We start from the raw sequence: 17,938 nt of genomic DNA, 5'->3' as shown, positions 1-17,938 counted from the left end.
ACCTTCATCAGCAGTATCCATCTTCATCCAGCACCATCCACCTTCATCCAGTAAAAGTGTCCCTTTAAACTTTCTCTTAGATAAAAGTACAAAAGCATTTGCCTTTAAATTTACTTAAGTATCCAAATTACTATGATTTATTATGGCTATATTTCTTAGATTAAAAGGAGAATTCTTGAAAAATGAAGAACTCATTCTCCTTTTCAACTACTTCAGAAAAACTACGCAAATAAGGCCACAGGTGTTGTGGCGAGTTAAGAGTCAGGAGTTTATTCCATCATTTATTCCTCTAAATGTTCTGCTTGCTGTTGAACTGAAGCTGAAGTGTATGTTGGTGATCAGTAGATACACAAAGTGCCAATCAAAACAAGTTCGAAACAAACGAGCGCGACCCTGATTGGTGGATTGCTGCGTGTTTGACTATTTTAATTCTGTAACAAATTACATTTACTTTGTTACTGTCCAGCAACAGCCACCTTCATCCAGCACTATCCATATATATATATATATGTGCGTGCGTGCGTGCGTGCGTGTGTGCGTGTGCGTGTGTGTGTGTGTGTGTGTACTATAATGCAGTGAAACAATTACTATTTATTTGTTTGCTTGCATAGACAAGAAGACAGTGTTGTAGACGACCTTTCTCAACTTCAAGGTCACTTTACAAAATGAATGAATGATTATGCCATTTTGTTCCTAAATGTACCATTCTTCTGTTACTTCTTCTTCTCCGGCCCACTGAACATTTTATCAAAAAGCAAGAAGTCAAGAACAATAAAAAACTCATGATCCATCATTATACTCATTTTCACCTCAATTTTTTATTTGCATTATTAATATTTTAACCCATATTTTTAAATGGCTTATCCACATCCAACATTCATTTCAAATAACATATTTAATCATTATGCTTAGTAACTACACGGCAAAACAACATGGAGCAATTCAGTTATTACTATAAACTTATAATAAAAAAATGAAGGGTTGAAATTTAAAGCTGAAGAGGATCTTCAAGAGGATCTTCCAAATAGATAAAACTTGATAGCAAAATTAAATAAAAATTACTGTAGCCTTCATTTCTATAGAAAGATCTCAGTCAGGTCCTGAGTGGAAAAGGCACCGGAAAGTAGCCAAGGGATGGCGGTTATTTCCAAAGGCCTTGCAGGGACTAGTGATGCGTGTTGTGTTTTGTGAGGTGGTAACTGAAGCAAGGTGACGAGGCAGGTTACTCCGGTATTGTCTTTCTTAGAAGAGTCATTAATCACCTATAAGCAAACAAGTGTAACACAGAGGGTTCTGAGAAATGCATGAAATAGCTACTAACATTTAAACCACAGAGCTGTCAAGTTTCTCCATTCTGATTGGTCGGTAAAGTGTGCATGATGAATAAACATTTTGTTTAAAAAAAGGTGTGGAATTGTTGATATGGTGACATGACTGGAAGGCGTCTCCAGTGTCAGAGCTTTGTCTAATAGAAGAATTTACTTTTTATTCCGATTTTTATGAAAACATGACAAGTCTCCACTATCGGAGCTTTGCAACAGTTTTCCGATCAAAGAGTTCTCATTTTTTTCTCTCTCAAAAGATTACCAAACATGCAAATTCTTACACCAAAAAAAATGTATGATACATTCATGTCATATTGCTGTGTTATTACTCTTTAGAACAGCACACACTCCAATCCCAAGTGTTACACATATAGACACTTTTCACGTGCATTGAGCTGTTTTTAAACCCAAGAACCCAAAAAAAAAAACAAGAAAAACCCAAGTTTAACCCAAGAAAAATGATACAATTTGTGTCTTGCTAGAAGCTTAAATAAACGATAAATGAAAAATGGTTCAAGCATTACAAAGCTGCCACTCTTGGGCCCTTGAGCAAGGCCCTTAACCCTCTGTACTCCAGAGCCTGCGCTCTGACCCCAGCTTCCTAACATCGCTGGGATATGCAAAGAAAAATGTTTACTGTGCGGTAAGGTATCATGTGACAAGTAAAAAATTAAAATACACCTTTACCCCCTAATGGTTATTTCTCAATTCTGTATTAAAACCTCTGAGGAATTTTCCATCAGCTACAAGCAAGAATTCTCACCATATCATTCTCATAGCTCACCTTTTCTCATATAGTGAGAATGACCAAAATGTGACTGATAAGAATAAGGGCTTTTAATGGTACCTCTCCGTTTGTCGTCTCAGTGGTCTTGATTAGAACCTTTGTGGTGGTTCTGGGCTCCAGCACAGGGTCTGCGATGGATCCAAAATGGAGAATTATGCTTAAATTCAGCACTTAGCCATTACATTAACCCCTTTCCTTATATTGTGTGAATCCCCGTTATGTTATTGAAACAGCTCTAAACCCTCTCCCCACACTACTTCTGAAGGTATGCTGTGAAATCTGGCACCAAGACGTTGGCAAGCGAATCATTTCAGCCCTGTATGTGGGGCCTCTATGGGCTGGACTTGAACTAGGCCACCTTTAACTTGAACTCATGTTCCTTAAACCATCCCTCAGCAATTTCTGAGTGTGAATTTGCAGGAAGAATTATCATGCTGAAACAGGACACTACTGTGTATAAGGGAATACTGTTTCCATGAAGCAGTGTAATTGGTCTGTGGCCGTATTTAGCCAGGTGTTACATGTCATTTTCCAGAGCATCACACAGATTCCGGTGCATCTTGTCCGCACGAAGTACAAAAAAAATATGCCTCACAGACCTTCTTCCATTGCCCAATGGTCTACATGCTCTCATAGCTTAATATACAGCAAGCTGTCATTCTCCAAATTTCTTAACCAGCATGAACTTTTTCAGGAATTAGTTCTAGAGTAGGTCCTTTAAGAGATCGGACCTGACAAGCCAGCCTTCACTCCCCACACAAAGCAATTAGCATCGAATGCCCATGTCACTGTTACAGGTTTGGTAGTTGTCCCACTTTTGGCAGGTACTAACCACTGCATGCTAGGAACACCGCACAATACAGAATTTTGGATCTTATTACCGTAAATCAGATCTTTACACTTGCCCATTTTTCCTGCTTTCAATACATCGACTTCAAGAGTTGACTGTTCACGTAATAGCTACTATAGAATCTTTTATGTATTATGTTATTATATATTAATTACACTGAAATACTGAAAAAGAGAAAGCAACTATGGACAGAAAGAGAAGCGAATACAAAGATACATGGAGCCCATAAACTGGAGGAAGCAAGAAAGAATTGAAACACTCACCTGTCAGGTTTTGGCAACCTAGAATAAAGAGAATATGGTGTTGAAAAAAAGAAAAGAGACAGATTCATCTTATTAGATTCACTGTAATCAATCTGAGTTAGGGATGGTGTCCCTGTGACTATAATCAATTATTTTAAAGATATTTATATAATATGCATATGAAACATTATATACAGGGTATATATATATATATATATATATATATATATATATATATATATATATATATATATATATATATATATATATATATATATATATATATATAATTTTTTTTTTTGTATTTTTTTTTTTTAAGTGGCTATATAGAACTGGTCTACTTTTTTTTATTATTCAAAGTATACAAAAATAATGGATTTTCATTTTTTTTTCTACATAAACAAAAATTGCATTTCTATTGATCATTTCTTTTTTATTTAAAAGTGGAAAAAAGCCATACAGAAAAATGTGTAAAAATAAATAAATAAATAAATAAATAAATAAATAAATAAATAAATAAATAAATAAAAAGATTAAGTATATAAGTATACATATTTTAAATCAAGCGCTTCCAGGTTTTATTTTTTTTATATAAAAAAAGACAAAAAAAACCACGATGACATAAAAAATGTAATCAAGATATTCTCATATGTGTACAGTATATCAGAAAAGCTAATTGTTACACAATTAATCAGAATAGAGATTTTATAATCATAATATCAAACAGCCCTAATCTGAATAACTCATGTTTTAAGATATTTTTTTACAAAAAACGAAAAATCTCATCCTTCCTCATTAATAGGGTCAAAACATGTAATCAAGAGATTATATAATATTGCATATTTCTCAGTCATCCAAATGAATGTGATTATACAGGTTTACTGAGGTGAAAATCTTATTTAAAAATGTAAATGTGGTGAGTTTAATGACTTACCAGGTCTCCTCGCCTTCCAGGAGCTTCCTGTAGGTGGCGATCTCGATGTCCTGTGCAATCTTGATGTTGAGGAGGTCCTGGTACTCACGCAGGTGTTGAGCTATCTCACCTTTCAGGTTCAGGATGTTCTCCTCCAGACGGCTGATGGTGGCCTGATAACTGGAGGAGTCCAGAGCAAAGTTCTCCTCCATTTCTTTCATCTGTCGCCCCAGAGTCTCGTTCTACAAGACATTATTTAATACTTAGAGACTGAGAATCAAAAACAGGGGGTATATACATACTATATAGACAAAAGTATCGGGACAATTGACCTTTCCAGCTATATGTAGTTCCCCTTCGGGAACTCGAGCTGCGTCGAAATGCTCAGGGGCCACAGCCACAGCTTCCACAACTCTGGGGGGGGGGGGGGGGGGGGTGAACCAGGGTTCGGCCCACCTGCGAGCGGAGACCCCTCCTGGGAGGAAGCGTTTCGACGCAGCGTCGTGTTCCCTAGGGGAACTAGGGTTACATTCGTAACCTAGAGACGTTCTTCCCAAAACTGTTGTCACAATGTTGGAAGCATACAAATGTATAAATGCCAGGCTTTCTTTTAGGAGACCAGCAAACCCCACTGAATACTTCTCAGATAAATGTGTCTGCACTCCAGGCCTCCTCACCTCACCTACATCAGTAACTGACTTAGCTAATACCCTTGTGTATGAATGTGCACAAATCTCCACAAAATCTAGTGAAACATCCCCTGATATACCCTGAAAGTGTACGGAAACCCAAGAAAACACGTGATCACCAAGTGCTCATAATCATATGTTATTATTAACCATGTGAAATATGAACACCTAAAACATGTGAATAAATAAATTGTGTGAAATGTGTAAAAAAAAAATTTGCAAAAAACATTTGAAAAATGAAACCACATGGCCTACGGGTTAAAAAAATGTTGGGGAAAATTGAAGACGGGAAAAAACAATGTCTGGAAAATGACAGCACATGCCCTACATGTGAAAAAAAATAGCGTGAGAAAAAAAGGAATAGTGGGGAAATAAAAAACACTGAAAAATGAAACCACACGACCCCTATGTAAAAAAAATCGGAAACAAATTGGTCATGTGGAAAAAGAAAGTACTAAAAAATATGGAAAGTACAGTACAAGATAATCCAGGCAAATATTTTTTATATAAAATTTAAAAATTAAACCTCTTGTTAAGCCCTACTTGTTAAAAAGTGACCGGGGGGTGGGGGTTGATTTTATATATTTTTTTTTCCTAACACTATTTTCTAACACATATGAAATGAAACATAATTTAAGATCAATACTGAATAAACAATTGCACTGGGATCGCACTGTTACAATAATATTATATATAAAAATGTATTTATTTTTATATATTTTTATATATAAATCACTATACAGTTCATATAATATAACATGCACTTCACTTACTGTCCCCTTGAGGGCGTCTATGTCACAGGTAAGAGTCTGCACCTGGCGCCGGCACTCCATGACCTCCTGCTTGGCCGCCCGCAGGGTTTCTTTATTTCTGTTTGCGGCTTCCATGAGATTAGTGAACTGCAAATCCATATAACAATAAGTAGGTATATAAGCCATGACAAAAAGGTACAAAAAACCATGGCATCAAATGAGACAGAAATCAGGCGAAAATGATGTTATTATTTAGAAATGCAGCATGATCACTGAAGACAAGTGTAATATTTTATCACCAAATTATTCCTTGAAATCACGTTTGCTAAGTAATGCAAACGAGAGTACGAGAGAATACGACAGAGATCAAGAGGACAGAGACCGGGAGGTTTTCCAAAAAATTCCAAAAATTCCAACATGATGGCACGATCAGTGTGGAGATTAAAGCGAGAAGCATAAAACCGAAAACGTTGCCTGATGAGCACCTTGGTGTTGTACCAGTCCACAGACTCATGAGCGTTCTTGGAGGCCAGATTCTCATACTGCACACGGATTTCCCTGAGGGCAGAGGTCAGGTCAGGCTGTACCACATTCAAATCCACACACACCTGCTGCTGCTGGGTTTGAGCCCGAACCTCTCTTAGCTGCTGTATGGAAAAAAACAAAAGAAACTGAGCGAGAGAAAGAGAGATAGCGTAAAAATAGATAAACAAAAGTAAAAGAAATTAGATACAAGTATAAGAGAGAAAAGAAAGAAAGAAGATTGAAATTAATAAAAAAAGATGAAGCAGTACCTGTAGAGGAGTATACAGTAACAGTAACAAACAATTCAGGAACTCTAAAAGACAAAAGAGTAACAGTAACAGAGGATAGAGTAGCAGAAGACAGTAATTTAGGACACAGAACAAGTAACAAAGGATACAGAAACAGTAACAGAGGATGGTTGTAACAGTAATGAAGGATGCAGTGAAAGTACCAGAGGGTGCAGTAACAGTGAAAGAAGGCGTATTAACAGAACACTTGTTAACAAGGACACGGTAGCAGTAACAGAAGACACAGTAACAGAGTAACAGAAGATGCACTAACAAAGGACCAGGTAACAGTAACAGCAGAGGCTACAGTAACTTAAGATGCAGTAACAGAGAATACAGTAACGTAAGATGCAGTAACAGGATACAGTAATGGAAGATGGAGTAACAGAGGATACAGTAACAGAAGACCCAGTAACAAGACGCAGTAACAGCAGACGCAGTAACAGAAGATGCAGTAACAGAGGATACAGTAATGGAAGACGCAGTAACAGAAGATGCAGTAACAGGATACAGTAACGGAAGATGGAGTAATAGAGGGTACAGTAACAGAAGACCCAGTAACAAGACACAGTAACAGCAGATGCAGTAACAGAAGATGCAGGAACAGAGGATACAGTAACGGAAGATGCAGTAACAGAAGATGCAGTAACAGGATACAGTAACGGAAGATGGAGTAATAGAGGGTACAGTAACAGAAGACCCAGTAACAAGACACAGTAACAGCAGACGCAGTAACAGAAGATGCAGGAACAGAGGATACAGTAATGGAAGACGCAGTAACAGAAGATGCAGTAACAGGATACAGTAACGGAAGATGGAGTAATAGAGGGTACAGTAACAGAAGACCCAGTAACAAGACACAGTAACAGCAGACGCAGTAACAGAAGATGCAGGAACAGAGGATACAGGAACGGAAGACGCAGTAACAGAAGATGCAGTAACAGCAGACGCAGTAACAGAAGATGCAGGAACAGAGGATTCAGTAACGGAAGACGCAGTAACAGAAGATGCAGTAACAGGATACAGTAACGAAAGACTGAGTTACAGAGGATACAGTAACAGAAGACCCAGTAACAGAAGATGCAGTAACAGGATACAGTAATGAAAGATGGAGTAATAGAGGGTACAGTAACAGAAGACCCAGTAACAAGACGCAGTAACAGCAGACGCAGTAACAGAAGATGCAGGAACAGAGGATACAGTAAAGGAAGACGCAGTAACAGAAGATGTAGTAACAGGATACAGTAACGGAAGACGGAGTAACAGAGGGTACAGTAACAGAAGACCCAGTAACAAGATGCAGTAACAGAAGATGCAGTAACAGAGGATACAGTAATGGAAGACGCAGTAAAAGAAGATGCAGTAACAGGATACAGTAACGGAAGACTAAGTTACAGAGGATACAGTAACAGAAGTCCCAGTAACAAGACGCAGTAACAACAGACGAAGTAACAGAAGATGCAGTAACAGAGGATACAGTAACGGAAGACGCGGTAACAGAAGATGCAATAACAGAGGATGCAGTTACAGAGGATGCAGTAGCAAAAGGCGCGGTAACAGAAGACGAAGTAACAAAGGATGTATTAGCAGTAAGAGAAAATGCAGTAAAAGAAGATACATTAAAAAAAAAACAAATAGGATACAGTAACAGAAGATGCAGTAACGGAGGACACAGTAACAGAGCACTAAAAGTCTTAAACAATAATGAAGTACAGAGTAGAATTGACTCTCAGACCTCTTCATGAAGCTTCTTGAGGAACAAAATGTCCTCCTGAAGAGACTCCACTTTCCTCTCTAGGTCCACTCGAGCAAGAGCAGCATTGTCCACATCCTGCCATGCAGACACACACACAGACACACACACAGATAAAATAATTAGCAATAAGATTGTGAGACACTGTCCATCACACTGCATAGTTACTTAGTTGTTTTCCAATAACAGCATGTACCATTTTTTACCACACTGTACTTTCAATACATTTCTTGTTACATTTAAGATTGAAAAATTTCCACAAAACGAGTTATGTCTGGTTATTAATTATGCTATATTGTTATGCTAATTATTCTGGTTATTAATTATGCTACATGCTAGCAAACCTAAACCCTAACCTTGCCTTGTCTTACTAATGCTTATTAACTGTAGTAGAATAAATATTAAGGCATATTAGCAATCAAAACAAAACTGAACTAGCTAGCTAGCTAACACATTATTCCTAATTCAACAAGATCAACATTTTTTGGAATGGACTGGTAGTGTGTGAAAGATCTTGACTGGCCTGCTATAAAGCTTTAACCTCAACCTTATTCGATATGACTGCACCCCAGGTCTCTTCATCCTCACCTACATCGGTACCCTTGTGGCTGAATTAAGCACAAATATCCACAAGCACATGCCAAAATCTAGTGGAACATCTTCCCAGTAGACTGGAGCTTATTATACAATCAAACGTGGACTAAATGTGGAATGGGATGTTCAGCACATATTTTAATATTAATGTAATAAAGTAAACCTTTTGCAGTAGTAATTTCAGTGCAGTAATGAAGTCTAGTTGTATCAGAACATCCTGGTTGCTCATCAGTGCATGAAACTTGAATTAAAAATATAAACTCACACAGTAGATGTTTATCCTGTTTAATCTGTTTGTGTCACTACAGAGACCAGGATGAGTTTCACATACAGTTGTCTCAGTTTTTTAATGATGCCTCAATATTCCACTTACAGCTGCAAAAACTTATCTCACGATCTCTGAATCGCTAACAGATGATCACGTATTAACAGGCTGAGAATCATCTCTGTATCATTTAGGTTTTTTCCCCTCTATGTACATTAGCGTAGTACATTAAAGTTTGTACTGAGGAAATAATCTCATTCATCTCAAATGTAATCCATTTAGAAGTACTAAAATACTATTATTCATTTTGCAATGGTTTTTTTATTAGTGAAAAAAAAATGGATTTTTCAATAATTGTTGGAATGTTTTAACATTTTCAGGAAAAGAAAATTGGTATTTTATATATACTATAAATAAATAAATTGAAAAGATTATAATAAACTTTACAATGATACATTAAAAATATAATAAAAAAGCCTTAAATATTGTATAATCATTTTTTTTAATTACTGAGTCAAAATCTATCAAGTAGTTATTTAAAAAAAAAAATATAGGATTGGGACACTGGACTTTTCCACTCATATGTCGTTCTTCCCATCCCCAAACTGTTACTACAAAGTTGGAGGCCAACCTCAACCCTATTAAACACCTATGGGATGAACTTGAATGCTGACTGCACCCCAGGCCTCCTTACTTTACCCACATTAGTCTCCATACTCTCCATAAATCTGCACAAACACACTCCAAAATCATGTGGAACAACATCTCAGAAGAGTGGAGGTTATTAGAGAAGGAAAACGGCCTAAATGTGGAACAGGATGTTCAAAAAGCATGTGTCAAACTTTTGTCCATATTGTATGTTTAATTTAATATTTACATTTGGTTATTAAGGTATATTTTGAAACTTATGGATTATCCTACCGGTTCCCTTCCCACATGTACACACACATATATTACGTTGCCTTTTCCCACCAAAACAGCTGAGCAATACCCAAAAGCCTGATAATCACATTTCATTCAAGGCAGGAAAAAAGACACATGCTGGTGAGGGAACAACTGTCTTTAACATAACAGGAACTTGTTATGGGGGATGTTCAACACCACTAAATGTAACTATAAACCTATAAAATATATGATATATTTATAAGGTAATGACTTAACATGATTACTATGTAGTACGTATGAGAACCAAGCACTTGGCATGTTATTGGAAAATCACAACAAACGTTTTATTCCTTACTTTATTTTAGAGTATAATAATAACATACAGTTTCAAGTGTTTTACAGAGACAAAAATATAGAGTTTCTTCATCCATTCCTCTCTATTTTGTTTAAGCGGAAAACCGTCTATTCTATGTAAAAATGGTTCTTCGGTGGATTCTTCTAAAGGTTCTTCATACATTTGAGAAGAAATCCCACTTTGCTGCCCTTTCGACCAGAGAAATGCTCTTGTCTAAACATCCTACATGAAGCTGTACACAACATGTATTGAAAACAATGGAAACGCCAACACGACGCATTTGAAACGACTTTTGAATGCGTTGTGATGTTGTATCAAGAGATCTAGTGGTATAATTTTATAAAACAGTAATTCAACCAAAAAACTTATAGGGAATTGTTTTTAAGCAGTTTATTAATAAAAAATATAAGAATTATTTTTAAAATGAAGCAAAATGTTAATACAGTACAGTACTGTATACTTAAAATACTGAATATACTCAATATAAATGTGATACAGTGAACTGTTTTTCTACGAATTCACACAAAATTCATCCCGCTATATTCTTGCAAATGTTTTCTGTGTGTGTTTAAAGCGTGTGGGGGGGATGATTTACAGCTCAAACCATAAAAAGAAAGCATTTTTAGGGTGGCGTCCGTTTATCGCAGGCGTAACCACTGCAAAAAACGGGGGATTACCGTATTCGATTAATAGTTTAAAAATGACGCCCATAGTCAAATTTCACAAGCTCAAAAGTAACTGGACACTTGACTGACAACCATGGCTAGATGTGACCCGTCTTCTCCTTATTTTATTCAAAATTTCTGGAGATGAAAAGGTGTGAATGAGTTGAGTGATGAGTTTGATAGCTGCTCATGGGAGCTCACGATGCAGTCCATAGACGGGTGGATGCAAATGAGGGAGGCCATCATTAGGCTGAAAAAACAAAACAAAACAAAATTTTCTGGAGTGGCCAAATTAACAATTTGGTACATTCTTATAAATAAGAAGTGTATTGGCGAGCTAAGCAACACAGCATGGAGGACCGTGGACGACAGTTCAGTTGGATGATCTCAGAATTCAGAATCAAGAGAGGCTTCTTCATGAATGTAAATACACATCAATTTGTAAACCACTGGGTAGCAGTCTAACAGAAAGGTCAGATAAGACTGGTCCAAAATTATTTGGGCAAAGCCAAATTGAACTACATTTATAACAAGGATAAAATCTGGAGAAGGAAAGGAAGAGCTCATGATCAATACAACATCTATCTCTGAACGCAGTGTTTTCGCATGGACCTGGATAGTTACCAATGGAACTGGTTCACTGGTGTTTGCTGATGATGCAAAGTGCTGAAAGAATTAATTTTAAAGCGTATAAAGCTCTACTTTCTGCACAGATTCAAGTTTGTTCGATGTATAATGATAAATGAATTTGTATCATGTGAAAAAGAATGTCCAACAGAAGATCACTAACTTATGGTACAATATAAAGAAAACACTGATTACAGCGATGTCGCAGCATCCCGTTTTGCTGAAAGTCCGGCTGAAATTGTGACCGTGGTTTCAGCTGTGTTCCAAAACCAATAGTACGGTTCTGCTGCAGTACGGCAAGTTAATGAACCAAAGCATATGGCAAAAGCAACCCAAGGAATTTTTGAAGGCAAATAAATAAAACATTCTTGAAAGGCTGAGTCAGTCACCTGACCTTAACCTAACTGAACTTAGAATACAGATGCTATAAAGACCCCCAGACAACATCAGCAATTCAAGATGGTAGTAAAACAACAACAAAAAACTAAAGAGAAAGCTCAGCATTTAAACCCATGTGCATCGGCTGCAGACTTGAGTGCAACGAATTTGCATCCAAGAATCAGAAATTATTCTTATATTGCTAATTAGGTTGGTTTGTCCATTTACTTTTGAGCCTGTGGCAATGAAAGGACCATATAATATACTTCTATTGAATTCATTGAATTGTATATTTAAATGTTAAAACATTTTTTAGCAATATTTATCTTTACAGTGGCAGTATGACCAAAATGTGTAACTATCTTAATACTTTAGGACATCTCTGTGTACAAGAAAGAACAGAGCTTCTCCACAACGCCAACCTCATATCTCTTATCTCCTCACAGGACCATACCTGTCTGAAGTTCTGCGTGCTTCTCTCGGCTTGCTCTCTTTGGAGAATCTCCTCCTGCAACCTGAAGTAATGAAAACATGGGGGGAAAGCCATTAGAGGAGAGGAAGGAGTCATCATAAAAACATCATCATCATCATCATCATCATCATATAAAACAATGATAACAGTGGCAATGATGAAGAAAAGAAGCAGATGAAGAAATCTAGATTCTTTTAACCTTTCCAAAAGTGATGTGAAAATATATTTTATACATGTAAACTTATTTATTTCCCCCTAAATGTTTACATTTGACTTCCCGCAATAATGTCATAAAAATAATATATTATAATGAATTTTATTTTTATATTTTTATATAATAATAATAATAATAATAATAACAACAACAATAATAATTATTATTATTTTATCCTTTTTATAGATTTTTTTAAAAAATGTATGAAGTGCATGCTTTGAGCATATTGTGCAAATTAATATTGTATTTTTATAGTAATTTTAAAATGTAAATATATATATATATATATATATAAATTATTAAAATAAACACAGGTTGCACGCACTTTGCGCGGATCCGCTCCATGTCGACAAGCAAGTTGTCCCGCTGCACCTCGGCACGCGCCTTCTCGCTGGTCAGCTGGTCCACGTGGCGCCGCAGCTCGTTCACCTCGTGCGCGTACACCACGGCCAGGCGCGTGGTCCCGGTGCATCCACCGACCCCGCCGCCGCGCCAATGCTCGAGCTCCTCGCGCAGTGCCTCGTTGCGCTGCTCGAGCACGCGCACCTTCTCGATGTAGTTGACGAAGCGGTCGTTGATCGACTGCGTGGGCGCCTTCCTAGTCGTGTCCGCGCTCACGGGACCGGACAGGTTGGCGGTGTATGCCGGCGGTGCGGCGGTGCTTCCGCTCCACGCTCCGGGGGTCTTGTTGTTGGTGCCGGTGCTGGTCGTGCCGAGCGTCGCCGGTGCGTCGGAGCGCGCGCCTTGCGGGCCCCCAAAGCGGCGCCCCGCTGACCTGCCGTCCTGGCCGAAACGCTTTCGGTAGGACGAGATGGTGGACGAGAGGTTCGACATGATGGTCGCTTGATTTTACGAAGAAGAAATGAGAGATCTGCTGCGCGCGCCTGACTCCCGACTGACACTTTTATATGACCATGTGCACACGTGAGAGATCAACATTCAAGATTAGAACAACAAACACACACACACACACACACACACACACACACACACACACACACACACACACACACACACAAAGAAACGTGCTTTCTCACCAGTCAGCATGTGGTTACACAGGTAGCAGCATCAGATGCCTGGCAGGAACTCAGGGTTTGACGAACATCTGAAAACCGAAGGTCACTTTTTATTCACTTCATTGCTCAAGCATGCATATTCAAAGTTCTTCTGATATCTCTATACCAAGTTTCATTATTTCATTCTGTGGAGTTTGTGGACACCTGACCATTAGATTCATATGTGTTTCTTTTTGGACATTCCATTAAACAATCAGTGCCTGTTTGCTCTTATAATAACCTCCACTTTTCTGGCACATGTGTGCATGTGGAGATGTTTGTGCTCATTCAAACACACACATATCCCAAAGGTGTTTAATAGGGTTTGAGCTCTCTAGCAGGCCACTCAAGATCTTCCCCACACTTCCAACCCATGTGGAGCATCTCCTCATGGAGCTGGCTTTCACAATGCAGGGGCACTGTCATGCTGGATTTGATTCTCCTAGTTCAAATAAAGGGGACGTTTTATACTCATGCATGAAGAGACATCCTATAAAAGTTGCACTATGCCTCCAACTTTGTGGTAACAGTTTGGGACTGAACCAGGAACGGCTGGAAAAGTCAGTTTTCCCAAAATCTGTTTGATTTGTGGATTTTCTCATTGTTACTTCGTTATAGACCACAAGGGGCGCCAAAGACCAGGCAAAATCAATAGATACTGTGTCTCTACAGGCCTTAGGGTCTCTAAGTCCTTTGTACAAATCTGTTTCTCCTTTTTGCTCCTCTATTTAGTTTTCTCTCTAACCCTCATGTCACAAGTGACTGCATACAAGAGATCAGTGGCTTTTCTTCTCATTGGAATCATTTGCTCACGTCTGCAGGTGAAAAAAATGGCAAACTTTGCAGAAGATATAGCTCAGGTTAGAGCGGTTAAGGCGCTGGGTTGCCGATCGGAAGGTCTGGGGTTCAAGCCCCGGTATCGCTAAGCTGCCACTCTTGGGCCCTTGAGCAAGGCCCTTAACCCTCTATGCTTCAGGGGTCCCTTACAAGGGAAATATTAAGGTCCGTGACGTCGGAGTGACGTGGGGCCGCCTTCCCGTGGGCTCACCACCTGCAGGAGGGACCGTAAGGGACGGTGCTGTGAGGATTGGGCAGCAGTCGAAGGCGGGGGCCTGCTTAGACTGCTGCCCCCGCGACCCGAATTACGGATAAGCGGGAGAAAATGAATGAATGAATGAATGAATAGGTTTCTGTCCTTTTTTTTGTTGTCTGGCAAAAACAACAAACAAGGAAATGGATTATATTCAATTCAATTCATTTGTATTTGTATTGCGCTTTTAACAATGAACATTGTCTCAAAGCAGCTTTAAACAGATAATGTGGTGATTAAAAGTAAGTATGTTCTTTGTAAGTAAGTTTGTCCCTGATGAGCAACTGTGGCAAGGAAGAAACGAGATGGCATAAGGAAGAAACCTTGAGAGGAACCAGACTCAAGAGGGAAACCCATCCTGGTATAACCATCTGGGTTGCACCGAATGTCCATTTGAAGCAGATATACAATGTTGCGGGGGTACAGTGTTGATGATCAGAAGCGAACTGTAGTCCTGAGTCAGTGTAGGAGACTGTTGACATCAACTACAGTCCAATCCATCCTCAAAGCTCCCATATGTCCTGAATCTGAATTTGGAAAAAATCTGTCCGAGCGATAATACTCAATTTAACGACTTTTTCCAAAATATTGTTTGTTTCCTGTCTATAAAAGCAACGTAGTCCAACAACAAAATATTCTCCCATGTCAATGTTATGTAAATGCAAGGTTCTTGAGGACCAGAAGAATGGTGGAACATTTTCTGAACTGTCCAATGTTAATGCACAGTTCCCCAGAAACGTATATTATATAAATGTTCCTAAAAATTATGGGAACATCCCCATGTTAGTCCAAGGCTTCATTCTCAAAACATTCAGGAAACAAAGGCTACAGTAAACTTCTTTACATCACATTTGGGACTACACCACTATGAGGCACTAAAAACCACCCAGAAAAGTCACCGTGAGCGTGTTAAAGTCTTGTTTTTGTTTCGCTCATGCTCGGACATTCTGTAAAAGCACCCCTATTTCGGGTTATTTCCTTCGCCCGCGTCGCTACGTCCTTATGCGAGTTCATGGTGGACTCTACCAATAGCAGGGGGAGATGGGGGGTGGATACGAGCCCCTTGTTCATTTCAGCACTAGACAGCGACCAAGCCGATTGTGCTGGTGTTGGTGAGTGTCTGGATGTCGGGGGTCTTGGCCATGCAAAGCGAGTGGGCGAGCAAACTGCACGAGGAAGCGACGATGCTACGAGGCGCGACGCGACGTCCTGCCGTGTGCGCGTGCCGTCGTGGCTGGATGATGCGTTAGAAAACACCGGATGTGGTATTGCGCGCGTGGAACAGCAGGAGCATCCCAAGCATCAGCATCAGAGGCAGCATTTTATAGATTATTACTCAACCCGCAAAATAATAAAGGACCTTCACATTGTTGTGGGACCTCTTTTGGAGGAAGGGAGGGGTGGGAGTCCATCCTTGCAGAAGAAGAAGGAGGAGGAGAAGCAGAAGAAGGAGAAGAAAAAGAAGGTCTCTTTGTTTACATCAGGATGGATGTGAGGATGCGGAGGTTTATCTCAGTGGAGATTTTACTCCTCCTATGGATGCTGAACGTGCTTTTGAAGAACGACGTGGCGCGCGCTGAATCCCGTGAGTACCCTATTTAATATAACTCAGAGCTCGGAAACCTTCCGCACATTGCACGTGCACATTGCTATAGCAGTGCTGGTTTAGGTTATTTATTTATTTGTTTATTTGTTGCATGCATTGTGCACTTCCAGTCTTGCACTAGAATAAAACCATGAATTCAAATCTCTTTTGGGGGGAAAATGCAAGCAAATGAATCCGCACCACAAAAACTAATTACAAAGAAGAAAAAGACAGAATTTCTCTACCTAAATAGTAAACTGGTGCAAACACTGTATGTCTGTGGATTACTGGAGTTGAATTAATGTAATGAACTTGATTTTGATGGAGTATGAAATTGGTAGAAGTGCTAAAAGTACTCAGGACCTTGCGAGTTTCTCAGGGTTGCAAGAGAACTGTGTGTAAGAGGAACAAACAAATGAAAAAAAAAATGCTAATAATAAATTTAAAAAATGCTAATAATAATAATAGTAGTCTTTTAAAAAAAAAAAAACATATTTAAAAATGTTTATTTAAAAAAAAAAAAGGTCACTGTTGCTACCATTAAGATCAAATAATTGTGAATATGTTCTTTAGTGTACTTTTGTATATAATAAAAAAAAAAAAAAAAAAAACATATTTCGATAGGAACATTTCCAAGCAACATGGAAGTACCTTTATTGTATTAGAAACCCAAATATGTCAGTGTTAAATCTAGAATAGAGCAGGACCTGAGCAAAATCCTCATCTATGCAATTATAAATTCCCAATTTCATCCTCCAGTATATTCCTCGCATACAAGCTCTGCTTCCATCCCAAATATTGCTTGTCATACAATCCTTTATCCACACGAAGCTTAGAAAAGTTTAACGATCGCCTGAAATTACGAGGTTGAGCCTCGTCCCAATGTATTTAATTTAATTTTATACTTCCATTTGGAACAGCACATCGGTTGAGGTCCTTGTAAGCAATTTAAATCGGTTTGAATAGTAATGCTCACAAGTTCACCGTGGGCTGTTTCTCTGGGAAATATTGGAATCATTAATAAATCAGACAGGGATGTGGGGAGGCTGCCGATGTTTCCATGTCCTCGGGGACTTTTTTCGGAGACGTCAGAGTCAGAGACGTGTCATATATATTCATTCTATCTGCAAAGCGCACCTGAGCCAGGTCACGTGATTAGGAAATAATATGAGAAGGACGTGTTCCTGGTGCATAAAAGGCATGCATTTTTGGAGGCTTCAAACTATTTTAACACAGTGAGGATGCAAAATAAAAAAGATAGATAGATAGATAGATAGATAGATAGATAGATAGATAGATAGATAGATAGATAGATAGATAGATAGATAGATAGATAGATAGATAGATAGATGAACAAGTGAAATAGACAAATGAAATAACCCTGACCTGGACCTAATCTGGAACCTCTACTTTCATGACAAATTCTGATTTCCAGGACGGCATTACACACTGAAATCAGCACACTGTCCTGAAACTTATCCGCCTCATGAGTGAAGTTCTGTCTTAGAGGTGACCTGCAGTCTGCAAAATCTATTTTTAAGTAGTTCAGAGCCTTACATAACATCCATACATCTGCTTTTGAGTTTTGTGTTTCCTACTGTATATATTCATTATTTATTTACAGAACCGG

General features: G+C 38.6%; 2 protein-coding genes across 4 annotated transcripts in view; one reads left to right on the top strand and one right to left on the bottom strand.

The window, feature by feature from the left end:
• Positions 1-793: 793 nt before the first annotated feature.
• viml (vimentin like) lies at positions 794-13,468 on the bottom strand. Of its 3 annotated transcripts, XM_083526233.1 has the most exons (9): positions 12,904-13,468; positions 12,347-12,407; positions 8,106-8,201; positions 6,044-6,205; positions 5,580-5,705; positions 4,139-4,359; positions 3,226-3,243; positions 2,173-2,240; positions 794-1,262 (listed from the first exon to the last, which is right to left on the bottom strand). In XM_083526233.1, the coding sequence occupies exons 1-8, from the start codon at positions 13,410-13,412 to the stop codon at positions 2,189-2,191; spliced, it is 1,245 nt and encodes a 414-aa protein (XP_083382359.1). In that variant the 5' UTR covers positions 13,413-13,468; the 3' UTR covers positions 794-1,262; positions 2,173-2,188. The 3 variants fall into 3 exon arrangements, 2 of the variants coding, with proteins under 2 accessions (XP_083382359.1, XP_083382360.1); XR_014530983.1 differs by lacking the exon at positions 794-1,262 and having other exon boundaries at positions 2,173-2,815; positions 3,179-3,293; positions 4,044-4,359; XM_083526234.1 differs by lacking the exon at positions 794-1,262 and having other exon boundaries at positions 2,173-2,815; positions 3,179-3,243.
• Positions 13,469-15,699: 2,231 nt separating this feature from the next.
• Positions 15,700-17,938, top strand: part of cntnap2b (contactin associated protein 2b) — a 53,770-nt gene continuing 51,531 nt past the window's right edge. The window contains exon 1 of the mRNA XM_083525263.1: positions 15,700-16,308. Coding sequence (XP_083381389.1) covers positions 15,984-16,308 — 325 coding nt within the window. The 5' untranslated portion in view covers positions 15,700-15,983. The remainder of the gene's footprint in view (positions 16,309-17,938) is intronic.

This window comes from Silurus aristotelis (genome assembly GCF_946808225.1).
Source record: "Silurus aristotelis genome assembly, chromosome: 22".
NCBI classification, from domain to species: Eukaryota; Metazoa; Chordata; class Actinopteri; order Siluriformes; family Siluridae; genus Silurus; species Silurus aristotelis.
The sequence above is the reverse complement of the archived record's forward strand: the minus strand, read 5'-3'. Positions and strand labels throughout refer to the sequence as shown.